This window comes from Ursus arctos, unplaced genomic scaffold (assembly GCF_023065955.2).
Source record: "Ursus arctos isolate Adak ecotype North America unplaced genomic scaffold, UrsArc2.0 scaffold_2, whole genome shotgun sequence".
Classification (NCBI taxonomy): domain Eukaryota; kingdom Metazoa; phylum Chordata; class Mammalia; order Carnivora; family Ursidae; genus Ursus; species Ursus arctos.
Window position 1 is genome coordinate 81,403,184 of NW_026622874.1, and position 17,451 is coordinate 81,420,634.

The 17,451-nt window shown below is 42.7% G+C and overlaps 2 protein-coding genes across 11 annotated transcripts in view; one reads left to right on the forward strand and one right to left on the reverse strand.

The window, feature by feature from the left end:
* Window positions 1-6,429, forward strand: part of REXO5 (RNA exonuclease 5) — a 41,657-nt gene extending 35,228 nt beyond the window's left edge. For 2 of the 5 annotated variants that reach the window (XM_057315299.1, XM_057315300.1), the window contains exons 16-20: window positions 809-901; window positions 1,712-1,928; window positions 2,136-2,323; window positions 3,260-3,378; window positions 6,171-6,429. In XM_057315299.1, the coding sequence (XP_057171282.1) occupies window positions 809-901; window positions 1,712-1,928; window positions 2,136-2,323; window positions 3,260-3,378; window positions 6,171-6,252 (699 nt within the window). In that variant the 3' untranslated portion in view covers window positions 6,253-6,429. Of the gene's footprint in view, window positions 1-273; window positions 537-808; window positions 902-1,711; window positions 1,929-2,135; window positions 2,324-3,259; window positions 3,379-6,170 lie in introns of those variants that run through there. The other 3 variants (XM_057315301.1, XM_057315302.1, XM_057315303.1) reach the window with 2 other exon arrangements.
* The window catches only part of DCUN1D3 (defective in cullin neddylation 1 domain containing 3), a 49,872-nt gene continuing 32,950 nt past the window's right edge, over window positions 530-17,451 (reverse strand). For all 6 annotated transcript variants that reach the window (XM_026515548.4, XM_044390116.3, XM_026515550.4 and 3 more), the window contains exon 3: window positions 530-17,209. In XM_026515548.4, the coding sequence (XP_026371333.1) occupies window positions 16,726-17,209 (484 nt within the window). In that variant the 3' untranslated portion in view covers window positions 530-16,725. The remainder of the gene's footprint in view (window positions 17,210-17,451) is intronic.

Consider the following 17,451-nt stretch of genomic DNA (forward strand, 5'->3'; position numbering starts at 1 on the left):
TTTCATATGCTTATTGGCCACTGTGTCTTTGGAGAAATATCTATTTAAGTCTTAAGCCTATTTTTAATTGGGTTATTTGATTTTTGTTGGCTTTTAGGAGTTTATGTATTGTAGATATGAAATCTTCATTGGATAATTTGCACATATTTTCTCCCATTCATAGGGTTGCTTTTTGACACTGTTGATAGTGTCCTTTGATGCACTTTTTAATTCTGATAAAGTCCAATTTGTCTTATCTTCTTTTGTTACCTCTGCTTTTGATGTCACATTCAGGAAATCATTGCCAAATCCAATACCATGAAGCTTTTCTCTGGGAGCACTTTTGTCTCCATGATGGTGCTGTTCGGCACATCGGCAAGCAGGAAAGCAGTCAGTTTGGAGACGCAGCCTATCCAACGGAAGCACTTAACCTCCCCAAGCTTATAGGAAAGCTGCCTGTGTAAATTAAGCTAACTAGACAAATGAGAATCCGAATGACTTACAGTGATGTCTTCAGTGGTTCATAATAAATAATATGAAAAGCAAGTTGGTTAATAAACATTTATTAGTGCTTTGCCCATACCACCCAGAAGACTTCAATTTGAATTGACAAATAAAGGTTATTTATTGGCTGAGAAATCAGTTCTTGAACCTTGATGATTCTACTTGAAGTTGATCTGCATTTGCTGTCTAGCCCAGCACAGCAAAGAGAACATTCATTCTGGTGGCTTTGGCCACTAGTTTAGGGCCCTTTCCCAGTCCCTTCTCTAGCAGTGTGAGCCTGGAATGCAGAGATAAGAAAATCTTGCTGTTGTTTTTTTTCCTGCAGCCACATCTCTGTATACAATATGAAGTCCTGGAAGCTGCCCAGCTGGCCATAGAATCTTTGGATGGCATTCTGGTAGAAGGTGCCTGCATCAAGGTAGAGTGGCCAAAGAAAGCAAAAAGCAGCACCCTTCATTCAGCCCTGACCTAGCACAGCCCTAGTATATATGAAAGCTGAGAAAAGTCCTCAAGAGGCCCAAGCACAAGACTTTGTGTTATGGAAAGTCTTCAGCCAAGCCCAGCATTCTTCTAGCAGTGACCTAAAAACATGACCGCTTTCGTACTTATCAGAATCAGCCTGGGCTATATTGGGGTCTTCCTTGTATTCTTTATCACTACTTAAACTCCAGGTGGTTTATTCTGGGTGTTTTTCTGTAGCTGCCCTTTCCTTTAGCTTTCAAGGGGATCAAATGGTGTTTTGAAGTTTCTTATGCAAATAATCAGATTGTTTCGTTAGGGCAGAAGTCAGGGAACTCATTTCCATTGCAGGGTGTTTGGGCAGGGAGGCAAGGGAGGAGAGAGTATGTTTACACAAAAACATTGTATTTATGTATTTATCTCTTAAGTCTGGACCATAGTCCTCTGAGGCATTTATCGTTAGACTCCTTATACAGATAAGGAAACTACAGAATTAAGTTACTTGCTAGTATATAATAGGGGCCTAAAGGGTGAAGTTTATTTATTTTTATTTAAAGAATTATTATTTTGAGAGAGAACAGGGAGGAGGGGCAGAGGGAGGAAAAGAGTCCCAAGCAGACTCCGCGTTGAGCCCACTGCAGGTCTTTTATCTCACGACCCTGAAATCGTGACCTGAGCCAAAACCAAGAGTTGGAGGCTTAACCAACTGCACCACCAGGGCACCCCTAAGTAGTGACTTTCTACCACTAATGCTATCTTCCTTGGTTAGGTGCAGAGGCCTGTGACGGAGCTCACCCTTGATTGTAACACTCTTGTGAATGAGCTAGAGCAAGATTCTGAGAACCGAGGTACCATATACCTGTCTGGAGTGAGCGAAACCTTCAAAGAACACCTATTGCAGCAGTCCAACCTCTTCCTTGGCCTGGAAGCTGTCATCTTGCCTAAAGATCTTAAAAGTGGAAAGCAAAAAAGATACTGTTTCCTGAGTAAGGAATGGGATGTAACCTTGGGGAAGGAGATTAGGGATGGTGATAACATGAGGTCCGAGAAGGGAAATGTTCACCAAATAAACCCACCTGGGATGCTGGACCATGTTAATAGCTGATTCTGTCCTCCCTTGGCTCTGGCTGGCCTTCAGCCTGGATGGTGACCAGGTGGCCCTTAGTAACAGAAGGGGCTATTCTTGCTTTCAGAATTCAGAACTTTTGGCAGTGCCCAGAGGGCCCTCGACATTCTCAAAGGCAAGGACTGGAAGCTGAAAGGCCGGCATGCCCTAACTCCCAGGCATCTCCATGCTTGGCTCAGGGGCTTACCTCCTGAATCAAGAAGGCCCCCAGGGGTTCGTGTCATACCTCCCCCTTCCGAGCAGCAGGCCTTACAGGTGAGTGGTGCATCCTGGTGTCAGAGGTAGCTGCCTTGGTTTGCTAGCTGTAGGCATTGACTGGCCTTCTGATGTTTATGGACGTTAGGAGAGTCCAGCTCAAGTGACACTAAAGCCTTTGAATTTGTCCCCCCTGCCCTGGCACTAGTTTTATTTCACTTATTTCACTTTCCAGCTTCTGCCTGCCCTGGACACATTTTTCTTTCTCCAAGATCTCATACTTTTGCCCGCTCCATACCTGCTATAATCAGGCTTTTAATCCTCCATGTGACTCTCCAAGGAACTTTGAGGGGCTAACATAGGAGGTTAAAGAGCTGGGCAAGTCTTTAATAATCTAGGGCTTCCCAAAGTGGAATGTATATACACAAGATGATTTTCAGTGGTCACTGATGGACTCCCCCCCCCCCCACTTTAATGCTAAGATCTTGTTCTAACAATCACATTGAACCTGTGACTTCATAGATATTTCAATGAGGTGAAGGAAGAAACTCACTTTGAAGAAAAATATTAGAGGGATACACAAGTAGAAGGGTGAAGGTAGAAGGTGAATGGCTGAAGTTTGGGAAGCCCTGTTCTAGTCTAATCTCCTACACTTAACAGATGAGAAAAAGAGGCCAGAGCTGGTTGAGTGATTTGCCCAAGTCACAAAGATACTTAATGGCAGGGGCCAGTAGTGATGTGGTTCCTCTGCCTCAGGGTCCTGGAAGACCCAGTCCATATGGAGGAAAGAACAGTTGTACTCCTGAACTGACCTGTGGCCTGGAGATGCTGGGATGGACAGGGAACCCTGAAGTATGGGCTTTAGCTTCAGATAGAGAATTTATTCAGAGCCTTTCCTGGGATCCCATGGTCCTATACCCTGAAGAAAGTTGCAGCCCCTCCAAAGGTGAGCAGAGGATACTCTGGCTGAGTGTCAACACGTGGCTTTGATCCTAGGCTCTGAAGGTGGACCACCCAAAGATAGCAGCCTGGCGCTGGGGCCGGAAGATAGGAAAGCTCTACCACAGCCTGGGTCCAGGCACCCTCTGCCTCATCTTGCTGCCAGGAACCAAGAGGTAAGGACTGAAGGGTTGTCCCTTCAAGATTCTGGCCTCTGGACTTCAGCTGTTCTTAGAGAAAGGCCTTTTTGTTGACATTCAGGCACATAAATGAGGACTTAAGGAATCCTCTCTTAATTCTTAGTTTTAAGAGATAGGTATTATATCTCCATTTTACATGTATATGCTCTTTTATAATTACTCTTATTAGCCCTCAGGGAGATAGCTCATCCTAGTTTAAAGCCAGAGGTCTTAGGTCCTGCAGCCTCTGGGACAAGAGGCAGCTGCCTAACCCCACTTGAGTAAAAATAGTCAAAGAAGGTCTTGGGCAAGGCCCAGACCAGATAAGATCTTTCTCACATTTCAGGAGCATGATCCTGCTTCTCCCATCTCCCTCATTACTGATCCTAAGCCTGAAGGATAATGGAACAGAACTCGGTCCAGTCCCAGCTCTATCACATACCTCCTCTGACAGGTGGCCAAGCCACTTTCCCACTGTGGGTCTCAATTTCCCTTTGATCAAATGAGAGATTTGGAGTAAATCAGTGATTTTCAAACCCTTTCAACTATAAACCCTCTCTTTAAAAGAAAAATTTCTATTAAATCCTAAAGCATAAAGGTAGGCAGTTCTGGAATGAGTGGGTGGATGAGTATATATTGTGGGAGAGGGATGAGAGAGTAGCTCTTTTGAGCAGTTTGAAAATCACCAGATTGCATTTATTTATAAAAAGCCCCTTAAAATTTTGACATTCTAGGATGCTTTTCCTGGCCCAGGGTCCCAGACAGCAGAACAACAGTGCCTCAGGCCTTGAAACCTGATCAGAAATTAATTTCCTGTCACAAAATCCTTGTGACATACAACTCAGGGCCACTAAGGAGATGGGCTATCTGCTGGGCAGCTTGAGAATTGCTTTCTATGAGGAACAGAAACTAAGTGTTTACATCTGAAACAAAAAAAACCCATCTTAGACTGATAAAAACAGACTTTTGTGAGTAGGTTAACAGCACGAGGTGACCATAAATTGCCAAAAAAGCTTTTTGGTTCAGAACAGACTTGCCCTGACATAACTTCTCAGAGCCAGTAGAATATGGGGTGGGGTCTTCATATTCCAGGTAGAATACTTACATTGCAGTTCTCTGTTGTGTAGGCAAACTAAGCTAAGAGTAGGCCAAAGCTTTCTCCTCCCACAAGTGGCCAGGTTATTCTACAGTGGAAGAGGGATTGGGGTCAGGGAGCAGAAAGGCTTAGGTTCTAAGGCAGAGGTCCTAAGACATGACAAATCATGAAAAAACTCTGGAAACAGCAAATCCTGCAGTAGGGAAATCTAATGCTCCTTTTATTTTATTAGAGACGTACTTATCTGAGGGGGAGGAAGGACAGAAGGAGAGGGAGATAATCTTAGGCAGACTCACTGCTGGGCATAGTGCTGCTCCCCACCTGCTGCAGGGCTCGATCGCAGGACTCTGAGACCATGATGAAATCAAGAGCTTGTCACTTAACCAACTGAGCCACCCAGGCGCCACCACACCCTTTCTTCTAAAAGTTACATTTTGATGTCTGTAGCCTTGTTGAGGAGCATGCATTCACCCAAACTATAGGCTTGCTGTGTGACTAACTTCTCTGGGCCTCCTCTTTGCAGCTTTCTCCATGATCCCAATGCCTTCAGGAAGGGTAACAGTAGCTCAGGAAGGAGTAGTAAAGAGAATAGATTTCCTCATGCTTGGAGCCTGACTCAGCTCTTAATCCTTATATTTCTAGTAGATGCTAAAATTAATATTGAAAATACTGCTGTATTTGCCATAATTCATCAAACCCTTAATATTTAAATGATTTTACTCGTGTTTTCATTTGAAGTTGTTGAGTCCTCATTTAACAAATGGAGAAGACGACTCAACAAGTTTGCTTAAGGTCACATAGCTAGTAAGTGCAGTTAGGATTTGAACCCTGATGGTCTGAGTCCAGAGCCACCCTCCAGCACTCAGAATTCCAGTCTCCCATGCCCAAAAGGCTAGTGCTTAATAGCATAAGTTCAGACATCAGGTGGTGACAGTTTCTGGGTTTGTCTTTGCTCACTTCTACCTGCTTTGCCTAGGAGAGCTCCTCAGCCATCTAACCCCAACCACTGAATATTCACTACAAGGTAGCAGGGAACTAACATGTACTGGATGACGCCTACATTCCAGCCACTGTACCAAGTGTTTTACAACATACATTATTGAAAAGGACTCTTGATGGCAGATTGCCATTATTACCTGGTTCTGCCACTCAACTTGTTGAGCAACTATGAGCTTGATTCTTTCTGAAAAGTGGACACAACAATCGTACCTACATCAGTACCGAGTTTAGGTACATAAGCTGTTTTGAAGGATTAAATGAGAATGCATACAGAGTACATAAAATAATGCTTGGTACATAGTGAATGATCTGTATGATGTATGAGGAAATGATCTGTATATTTTAGCTATTATTGTCTGTAGTCCTCACAAAAGCCCTGTGAGACAGTAATTTAAGTATTTAATAGTTTTATAGTTGAAGAAATTGAGGCTCAGTTTGAGGTCATTCACCCTAGGTTGAGATAAGCCTCCCATCTGTTACATGGCAGAGCTGACTTGATTCCAGGCCTCTGGGACTCATCAGTATTCTTTCCATCGAACCATCTTCAGTAGGCAGCTTTCCAGCAACCGCCTTACCTGCCTGTGCCTTTCCTCATACACATACCCAAAAAAACTTACCACTTCTTCTATGAGTTTGTAGCCATTCTTTTAATCCTGTGGATTAGTAACCTATCTTCACTCCTTATTTGTTGCAGCACTCACGGATCGTTCTCTGGCCTAGGACTGATGGGAATAAAAGATGAAGAGGAAAGCACCACCTCAAACATGTGTTCCTGAGTCTGCCCAACATTTTCCATGAGCCGTTTCTTATCCCTCATGGGCAGTGGCAGAGAATATGGTCAGCCTGCAGCCTCTCTATCCAGCAGACAGCTTGTGTGGAAATGGTGTACCACTTAAGAAGTTCGGTCCGTTTATGTGGCATGTTCAAATTTTCAATAAATGCCTAAAATTCAAGCATCCTCATCTTAAGACAGGGTGAGAAGGATGAACCAGTTTGTACATTCTTTGTGTCAGTGGACTTATACACAGGAAATTTGTAGTAAGTGCTCTATTCCATCGTAACACTCCTATTAAATGGTATTTGTAGGTAAGGAAACCAAGAGGGAGGGACTTGGCTGTGGAGAAAATCCGGCCATTATGCAGGTTGTCAAAGTTGTATCTAGGAAGCAAATTTATGTAAGACAAACTTTCTCATTGACAGCTGTTATAAAATTGAAGGAGAAAGATAGGCTGAACTGGAAATCTGGCAGATCCACAGACACAGGAGAGTGGAAGACTGTGCTTTTTACCAACACTGGAAGCTCCCTTCCAATTCCATTTTTAGGAATGCTTCCTTCCCTTCAGTGAGAGTGCAGTGTCACCCTTCACCAGTAGGTGCCTCCATCGTATCACATCTCCTCAGAACTGAAAGCTGCAATTTCAGTGAAAGCTACTGCTCTGCTTTATCAACTCTTAAAATAATAACATTCTGTGTTGGAAAGGACATGGGTACAGGTACACACAATTCCAAAACAGAGATATTTATCTGCCCTCTGGAAAAGATGAACTAATCCGGCGTACAGTATGTATCATACCGAACCCTTGTAAATTGCTCCATACATTGGGCTCCAGCAACTCCACTTCTGTAGCAGCATACAGTAATAGTGTAGTTGCACACAGCCATGTATGGAGGAGATACCACAGGCTGAGCACAATGGAGTTCTTGGTAGCCATTTTAAAAATTATGTATGTGTAAATGAAATTTCTATTACAAGAGATCTGCAAGAAGTGGCAGTTGACCTCTGGATAGACTCTGAATCCTAGCTTTCCAACATATTGTGCGAACTTGAGTAATTAACATTTCTGTGCTTGGGACAGTAATTTAGGTGCACACCTCACACAACTGTTGTGAAGATGTGAGTATGCATTCCCAGTATATGTTGTAGGAAATATGGAGGGTTACAGAATAGTATGTATAGTTTGAGTCCTTTTTTTGTAGAAAAAGATACACAAAGATATGCATAGGCTTGGAACAAAACCTGAAAGGGCTGTATGTCAGATGTGGTGGGATTGGAAGATTGTTACCAAATTGCTTTTGGCTGTTTTGGTTTTAAATCACCATATATTGCTTTTATAACTAGAATACTTAAAATTAATTCTCAAGGCTGGGCATTTGAGGCAGTGTTTAATCATTTAACTTCTCTAAGAGCCAGCCCTATGTAAAAGTTGGGAACCAGGAGCCAGAACTAAAGAGCTTGATTTAGGATCAAGACACTGCAACTTGAAGCTCCCTTGTAAAGTGGAAAGTTCCCCAGGTATACATACAGTGAAGGCCCTGAGAATGTCTTGAAACTGACAATGTTGCTGGATTCTTTCCCCACCTCCAGCTGAGCTCCAAAGCTACAAGCGCTTAGCTGCTATTTACTTCTTGAGACTCCAGTCCTGAGACAAAGTGTTTGCCTTTGAATATGGACAGAACTGGGCTGGCATTTTAGCTCTGCTTCTGGGCAAGCCACTTAATCTCATCTGAGTATATTTTCACAGTTGATAAAATGAGGAACTACCTTTTTAAGGATTGTGAAAATTCAAAGATCCAGCTTGTGGAAAAATGACAGAATAGTGGGCTATGTATGACTTTCCTTCTCTGAGCCTGTTACCTTACCTTTAAAATGGGGACATTACTACCTACTTCATGAGGCTGTTAAGAGGATTAAATGAGGGAAAAACCCACATTAAGTGTTCAATAAATGACATTTACTGAGGAGCATCTTCCAAGTGCAGGATCACAGAACAAATCAGGCTCCACGTGCCAAGAACATCGTCTTTGCTCCTAGGACTAGCCAAGGCCATTTCCTTCTCCTGGATGGGAGGTTTCCCAGTGGGCCCCCAACTCTAGAACTCTACGGAGATGGGCCCAACCATAAGGTCCCTGAGGCCTCAGTCTGCACACTCTGTTCTTTCAGCTGATGCTCCCACCTTTTGGAAGCCAAAGCTGCCAACTTGGCCTCTTGCAAAACACACATTCCATTCATAAGTGCGTTTGTGCATTTTTTCCTCCCACACCCTTCTAGGCAGCCAAGGCAGCTGCTGGAGAAGCAGCTTCTCATTTGGGGGAGAAAAGCGACTCCCACAGGTTTTTACACAACTCTTGATTTAGGCTTTGAACATATTACTCCCAATTTTCTGACCTCCTCACCCATAGTGACACTCAGCCACGTTTGTTTTCATTTCCTTTTTTTGGCCCCTTTTTGTAAATAACCTCTTCCCTACTATAAAGAAAACCAATTAATGGAAACTTGAAAAATCCAGAAAAGGTAAAATCGCTTCTAATGCCACACTCATAGTCAACAACTGCCACTATTTCAGTCTTCTATCATACTTTTTACATCGTTCAAAAGCAGTTTTTAATAGCTGCATAATATTCCAAAGTGTTGGTGTGCCATAATTTCTAAAACAGTCCCCTGTTGTTGACACTGAAGTTGTCCCCAACCAATTATATCCTTGCATATACATCTTTGACAAATAATATTTAAGGAAAAATTCCTAAAAGTGAAATTGGGTTAAAGAGTATGAGCACTTAAGGTTGTTTTAATTCCATAGAAGTTTTTACTGTGTTAGCTAGCATGGACTTGTTCCAAATCTTTGCAATTTGGTAAGTTAAAAAAAACTTTCCATTACATAAATAGATTTAATTTCTATTTATTTGAATATCCTGTAGATTGGCATCTATTTTTTTTAGAAGCTTTTTTGGGCCACTTGTTTTTCCTTAAGGTCTACTTATGGATTAAGTACAGTGTCCATCTGTTGATTATTGCAAAAATGTTTCTAGTTTTTTATTTTAAGGTATTTTGAGAAGTCTTATGATTTCTTCTATTTGCACTTATACTTAGAAAGTCTTTTTTTTTTTTTAAGATTTTATTTATTTGACAGAGATAGACAGCCAGCGAGAGAAGGAACACAAGCAGGGGGAGTGGGAGAGGAAGAAGCAGGCTCCCGAGCCTGACATGGGGCTCGATCCCAGAACGCTGGGATCACGCCCTAAGCTGAAGGCAGACGCTTAACGACTGCGCCACCCAGGCGCCCCTATACTTAGAAAGTCTTGATTGATCCTGAGATCAATTTAAGAGCCACTGACAAGTATATATGGTTGGGGGGCGGTTTGTTTTTTTAAGTAGGCTCTATGCTTGTTTTTTAAGTGCAGCCCCAGCACAGGGCTATGCGAGCAAGACCTGAGCTGAGATCAAGTCGCACGCTTAACCGATTGAGCTACCCAGGCACCCCTGTATGTTTTTTTAAATAACTTAATTTTTACACTTATACCTTTATTCCTCCTGGAATTCATTTTGGCATATGGCAACTTTCCCCCAAATATTTAGATTTTTACCTGTTTACCCATCTTTACTTACCTGATCAAGGAGAATGTGTCCTTTACTATGTAAGTCCATGTATACAAGAGCCTGCATGTTTTCTTCTGTCTTGTCTTACACTAGATACCATACCATTTTGTAGCTCTTTATTTTAATATACTAGCAATTTCAGCAGCACCACCCCAGATAAACACAGGGCAATGGAGAGTCTCCATCAGCATGGATTATAAAACACTATAGTCAGATGCTTTGCTGTTGATTGCATTGCTGCCGTATTCCACTAGGACTTTTTCAGCACCCCTAAGGCAAGAGAATCAAGGTTGGAACATTACATAGGAAGAACATTAAGCCCAGAGAAGAGCATTACGGCTTTCATTAGACAGGGCTGCCTGAGAAGTCGCAACAAAGGAAAGGAAATGGAGAGGTTAGGCTGGCTCCCTCACCTCTCCTTCCCCAGGACGAACCCTTCGGACCTAGGTCGCAACCCAGAGCTAAAATAGGACTTCCAGAGCCAACCCAGCCATGTGCTTTTGGCAACTGGATTTGAGAAGAGAGAAGACGCCATTGCTGAGGTGACTCTTCTGTACTTCTCTGGACCCTCAGCACTACCTTCTGTAAAACTTTTTTGCTAGAAAATGTCCATTCTACATGCAGTTAACCTCATTTCTGAAGATGTTGCTTGCCCCTCATCTAATCAGAAACTGGATTTTAGCCATATATAATCTGTACAACACTGTATCAACACTTTGAATAGCTCCAGGCTCTATGCAAGCACCCAAATCAGTATCTTTCACATTCTAATTCCCCAAACCTCTATTTGTTAAGGCCCTGGCTGGGCTCAAGTCAGAAAGGCCCAAGCACAGAAGACATAAGCCCAAGAGCCAACTGGGGAATAAGCACCTGTTTTGGAGATAGACCTTTTAAGTGAGGGAAAAAAAGTAACCTCCCCCACCCCTACCCCATTTCCTTCCAGCCTCCATTTGATGCTAACCTTGGTAATAAGGGAAGAAGAGAAAAGAAAAAAAATTCCAGTTCACTGAGGAAGCCTTTTAACCTTCTCCCTAGCTAAAGGATGTAGCCATGACTCCCAAGTCCTTTCCAAGTGAAAGGAAAAATAAAATACATCTAGTCAGTCCCACCACTGTACTTACTTATTTTTAGGAGATACCAACATGAGGCTGGAAATCTTTGGGAAGGTCATTAGGGCCTCCATCAAAGAAGTGAGTAAGATGGCTGGCCAATAGCTTTCCTGAACATAAACAATAACAAGACAGAAAATACAATGAAAGGAAGCTAAGGGTCATAACTGGTCTACCATAATCAGACTTCTAGGATGTAAGAGCCAAATAGAGTCATCACGGATCATGTTAGTCTAATCCCCCCCACCCCCAATTTGGCACAGAGGGAAGTTAAGCCCCCAGGAGGGGCAGTGACCTGAAAGGTCCTGTGTGACCATGCCAACCCCCATCTCTTCCTCTCTGGATTCCTTGTGTTACTCACCTGACATCCTTTTGGAAACCTTAAACTTACGTGATTTAGGTGCTTTTTAAAGACTTTTAAATCCTAACCCTCTGATGGAATTAATAGTCTCTTGATTTTACAGATGAGTATAAGGAAACTCAGAATTTCACTAACTTGCCAAAGGTCACACAGCAGTGGCACGTGACAGTTTCAGCTTGTCTCCTTTCCTTAATCACTGCCAACCTGATAGATGTAGGAGCCATCCATTAGCACAGCGCACAAATTAACTTTTTATTCCTCGTGGGAATCCATATCAGTTGCTACGATACGACTACTGGGGTAGTGGCCCTCTGAGGACTCATTTGCTTTTTGCCTACAAGTATTAGGATCCCAAAGGCCATTAAGTTGGTGAGTGGGAAGTCAACATCCATGTTTGAAGTTTGAGGATCCTGTACCATCTGGATTATTTTCCAAAGCATAGGAACTGCTATCCAATATCACGTTGGAAGAGGCTCCCGACGGGTAAATCTCGCCCCAGAATAAAGTCACTGGTTTTGGTTTTTTGTGGGTTTTTTTTTTTCCTCTCAGAATTGTCAATAGTCAAGTAAACAAATTTATTAAATCCAACAGCAGGTAACCTTCCAAATAAAAAAACATCAAAAGAAAAACGTAGACAAAGACAAAAGTGTGTGTAACAAGTTAATAAAAATATTCAAGGGGCCATTTGGAGAGTGCAACAGTGCAGAGAATACAAACAAAAGTATTGACCTTTGTCAACAAGTTTGTACAACCTCAAGGAACAGACACACTGGTCACAAACCAAGAGGAATCCACAAAGGTGGAGGGTCACATGAGTAGTGGACTCATCACCTCAGTGGGTTAAGGCAGGGTATCTGTAGTACCAATCATCCAAGCCCCCATTTGCCTATTGTTTCAAGTTCCCCGTTTGAAACCTAGAATCATATTCATTAGTGCAATAGGTAAGAGCAATTAATTACAGACTCAGGGCTGGGGACCAGAGTCAGAAGGAAGATACTTCTCCCAGAATAAATGGAGGGGAGGGGGGGAGACACAGCATCTGCTGAATGGCTTCCTTTGGCAATATCCAAGAGTATGTTGTAGTAAGTTCGAAGGGAAGTTGGGTGGTGGAAAAAGGTATCTATGAAAGCAGGCTTAGTTTCCAAGAGGAATAGGGAGGATGTGAGGCCCCAGCACCTGAATCAGAAGCAGAACCTGATGGTTACTCAAGGCTATTTGAATCATCTTGGCTTCTGCAACCAGTGCTCAAGCATAACTCTCAATAAGGAAAAACACCCGCAGATCCTCACTAAAACATGGCCCCCAGTCCAGGTTAAACTGGATATATGCTATAATTACAGCTAACCAAAGAAATAAACTCTGAAAGGGGGTAGGTGGGAACCCCTCTAGGATTCAGGAAACAGATTATGGAGTAGGAGGAGGATCAATGAGATATGTCCTCAAATGAGTCCCAATTAACACACTTTAATATCTTTTAATAGTCTTTCAGCTTTTTAAACAAGTCACTGCTAGAGTCCCTGCAAAGGAAGACCTTTGTCAGTTACCAAGATTTTTCAAGTCCCCCCAAGGGAAGACCTTTGTCAGTTACCAAGATGTTCAAGTCATCATTAAGCAAACATTAAGAGACAAGAAAAACGGCAAAGCAGGCAGCTAAAACAAAAACCTAGCAGCAGCTTCTTTCCAGCCCTTGTAATTATATAATTGGGTCTACTCCTGGGCTTCACTACACTCAGGACTTCTCTTTAAATGTGGCACACCAGTCCTAAATACAAATGTTTTGGGTTTTAAACTTTTAGACCCAAGTCCTTCTCCCAGTAATTTCCCACCGTTTTTTAATGCAGTTTGGCATAGTATAGCATTTGAGGCCATCACATGAACTATGGAGTTCCACACCCTGCAGACTCTGGCACTGAGGACTGAATTTTGGCACCAGCCTCTGGGAGATCAGAACTGTATCAAAGATCGACTAAATACTCTGTGGCTTAATCCCTTCTTCCTTTCCAAGAAGACGCTTGTGCCTTCCTTAGGGAAGTTTAATATTGAAAACGCTGCCTTGTACATTTCCAGTTGGATTTCTTTGGGCCTCTAGGCTTAGATGAAATTTGGATCTTTACCCAGCTCTAATTTTTCTTATCAGAAGAGTAGATAAAGGGGGTCTTGGGCCCAACTTACGCATGTGGGCACAACTGGCACAGATGAGGAAAAACTTGAGGCATCCAGCTGAAGCATAGCAAAGTGTCATTACAGGAGGTGGGGTTAATGATACATTCAAATATGGCAGGGATAGGGGAAGAGCATTTCAATGAAGTAATACTTCATCTCATACAGCTTTCTAATCCCTAGAGAACACCACAAACTCAACGCCATTTGCCAAAAACCAAGAATTTCCCAATACATATTCAATTTCTTATAGTCACCCTCAGATATTTGCCTGTTTTCAAAATGGCATCCACATCCTGCCCCGCTTCACACCACCCTGATGTTACATTGTTAAAGGGAAGAGTGCACTGGCTTACCTGAGGGGCATGCGTTTGGCCTCTTCCACGCAATTACTGCTCACTCATTAGACAGCAAACCTATTTCTAGGTTAAAAGGAACAGGGACCTTTCATTTCCCGATAGTGTGACCCCCACCTTCGATCCCTTTGCAAAATAACTGCTTTTCCTGTCGTCAAGTCAAACACTGACCCAGAGCCGCTGCAGAAGCTTGGAATTCCTTGCATCAGGAACGACAACCTGGATAGAACCTTTAAGTCCTTCCCTAACTGCTCCCTTTTTTGGTTTCTCAATTGCATTTCTGTAACAAATAGATCATTAAAAATATAACCAAAAGTAATTTAATGGCTCTTTTTGTGGGGGGTGGGGAGGCTGAACAGTTAACAAAATCCACCCACTCTAGCACACCTAATGCGTGGAATGCCACCTTGTAGGCTGGGGAAGGAATCCAGTTCCTCCAGAGTCCTCACGATCCTCGGTGCCTCCCTCTTTTCTGCAGTTCTCTCCATATACCCTTGCAATCTAAGACAGAAGAGAGCCTTACCTGGCTAGGAGCAGCCTTCCTCTTCCCTTTTTCAACCTCTACCCATTCTAGAGTCAGGAAAAACGGGGTTGCAAGACTGGCTAGATGAGAAGGCAGTATCTTTAAGACCTCAGTCTGGGCACCCTGACTACATTTGAGCCCACAGAACCTGCTGGGGCCCTTAGAAACTCTCTTTATACAAGGAACTTGTGTCTTAGGCTATAACAAAGCCAGATATCTGGCCTTAGACTCTCTTCAGCTTTCCAGCAGTATGCTAACATAATGTGGCTGATTTTAAAGTTTCCCTTCTGCCCCTCTAGAAGGGGCAACTGCCAGGTTTAGGATCTTTAAAAAAAAAAAAAAAAAAAATCAAACTCCAAGTACGTTTCCTATGTCAATGTCATTCTTGGAAAAACATCGACTGCAGAAACTCCTTAAGTAATCATCTTTGGAAAGATGGGAGCCTGGAGCCATAAGGCTCCTAATAAAGGAACTCAAAATAAGCAATTCCTGCCCAGGCTGAGAAACATATACCTGGGAGGCAGATGGAAGTAGTTAGGGAAGAAAACTCCAAATGTTTAAAAGACAAACTCTCATTACCTCAAGAGTATAAATATTTTATAAGTTTTTATTTAAAAGATTCCCTTTTCAATCTGTTCCAAAGTGTTGGGAGCTGAACTGTACAAGTTCCTGCCACCCACCCTTCCAGTACAGTTTTTTGAGGACATGTTTTTTTAAATGGAAAAATAACAAGAGGACCCTCTACTGAAACCAGGTAGGACCAGAGTCAGCTCCTGTGTGGCAGTTTGGCCAAAGCTGGCCTTACGGAGCAAGCACGCGGAGGAGTCTGGGGAACTGGGCCTCCCTCCTGTGAGGAAAGGGCTGAGAAAATTCATCCTCTCTTTAGTGAAGATGGTCCAAATTCAGATTCAAAAGCCTCCATTTATGACGTTCCCTGGCACTCTTCTTATGCTTTATATATTGAAGGCAGCTCCCTCTTTTATGGCCAGTTTTAGCAGGCTAAGAAGCAAAGGAATATAGAGATACATATATGTGTATATATATATTTTATATAGGTAAAATATATACATATCTTATATATGTATATATACATATTTAGGGGTAGGGGAAGGAGAGGAGGGTCATGTAAACCTAAACAGTCATCACATTACCCCAAATGAGCCTGACATTAACAAAGAAGATAATAAATAACTCCTGGGGGTTAAGTGACAACATGGGTGCAGCAAGAAGGGAAAGGGCACACGTTTAACTATTAAATACACTTCTGTATTTGTTTGGCAGAGTTCAGGCCAGTCCCAGGCTTCTGCACTTGCCAGACAAGTAAGCTGATGATACTTAAAAAAACTTAAAAAAAAAAAAAAAAATTCAAGCAGAGCTCCATACCACAGTTTTCCTTCAAGTCAGCTGGCCGGCAGGCACAGTTTTCCGACCACCAGGAACAGAAACTTTGGCTCCAAGGCAAATGGAAAAAAAAAAAAAGTATTTTCACTTACAACATGAAAATACAGAAAATTCATCAAAAAGAGAAAACTATCGAAATCTACTTCCAGCAAAACTGAGGTAGCACTGCTTTCTCTGCATTCAATGCTTAAGTGGTTCTCAGTACTATGTGTTCTAAAAAAAAAACTGCTCACTTGACTGACAGGTGCAGCATGTTGATGGGTAAACTCAACATGAAATGCAATAGGTCAAAGAAGGAATGAGCAAGAAGTGAAGAAAATAAGGGTTTTGGATAAATTAGCTTAAAAGGGGGTTGTCACCAGACTACAAATGCTCTTGGCTGGCCCTGGCTCTCCAAGAGCTTTAAATCCCCTGGGAATTAATGCAATATGGTTAACAGTTAACACTGCTATTCAATTCTGTGTAAATCTTTTAAAATAATTATTACAACCTAAATTCAACCATGTAAACAGCACTACACACAGTACAGACCTGCCCTGAAAAAGAATATGCAAAACTGAGATCTGGCACTGTATCATCTTGTAATGTTAATTCAACCTAACCGTCCCATTCCCCCCTCCCTGCTCTATACCCTCCCCCCCCCAAAAAAAATCTAATTTGTGCAAGAAATGGCAGGCTTATTCTATCTGAAGGCTTCAAAAAAAAAAAAAAAATACACAACATGTAGCCAGGTTCAAATATTTTGGGGGACCCCCCAAAAAAGAAATAACCAAAATAACCAAAAAGTGAAGAAAGTGCCTAAAACATGATAACAGCATTTTAGAGCCCTTTCAGATACAAGGCAGAGAAAGGTGTAAAGTAGAAAATATCTGGATCTTCAGTAATTTCCAGAAAGGTCCAATTCCTCAGTTGGCTGCAGGGCAGCAGGCAGATCCTTGCTGCTGCTGCTCCTGGGACAGAGCCACTAAGTCTGCTCCCCAGGACACAAGCCCTCGGGCCCTGAGCTGAGTGCACCTCTCCCTTCCCCTTCTCTTTTCCTTCGCTCCATTTCCCACTCCACAAAGGTATCGAAGAGACTTGGCCAGGCCTCGTCTTCACTGTAGTTGCTGAGGTCAGGACCAATCACCTGAGTGAAGTTAAGGAACATGTTCCAAGTGTCCCGGGAGATGCCCTTGATCCCCGAGGGGTTCTCAGTTAGGAAGTTTAGCCACTGGTCCAATACTGGAGGATTGTTCTGGGTAAAGACTAGTTTCCACAGGGCAATGGCTATTTCCCGATGCAGTGACCGCTGCCCTTCTTCAGAGTCCAGACCAAACTGAAATGTAAACCGGTAGAGATCCTTGAATTTATCCTCTTGTTTGGCTTCCGATAAGAGGCTAGGGAACCGTGCACAGATCCCATCAATGCTGTCTGCACTTATTGCTTTGCAGCCATCAAAAAACTCCTTCCTGCAACAGGAAGGAGGGGGCACAATTAATATTTGTAAACAACAGCATCTGCTGAGAGGCAATATAGCACAGTAAGTAAGAGCATGGCTTTGAGGCTGGATGGCCTGGATGTGAACTCCAGCTCCTCCACTAATTAGTCCTATTTCTTCATCTGTCAAATGGTGAGAATACCACCTTACTTCATAGGGTTTTGGTGAGGACTAAACAAGTTAGTATGTGTCAACTGCTTCTGACAGTGTCTG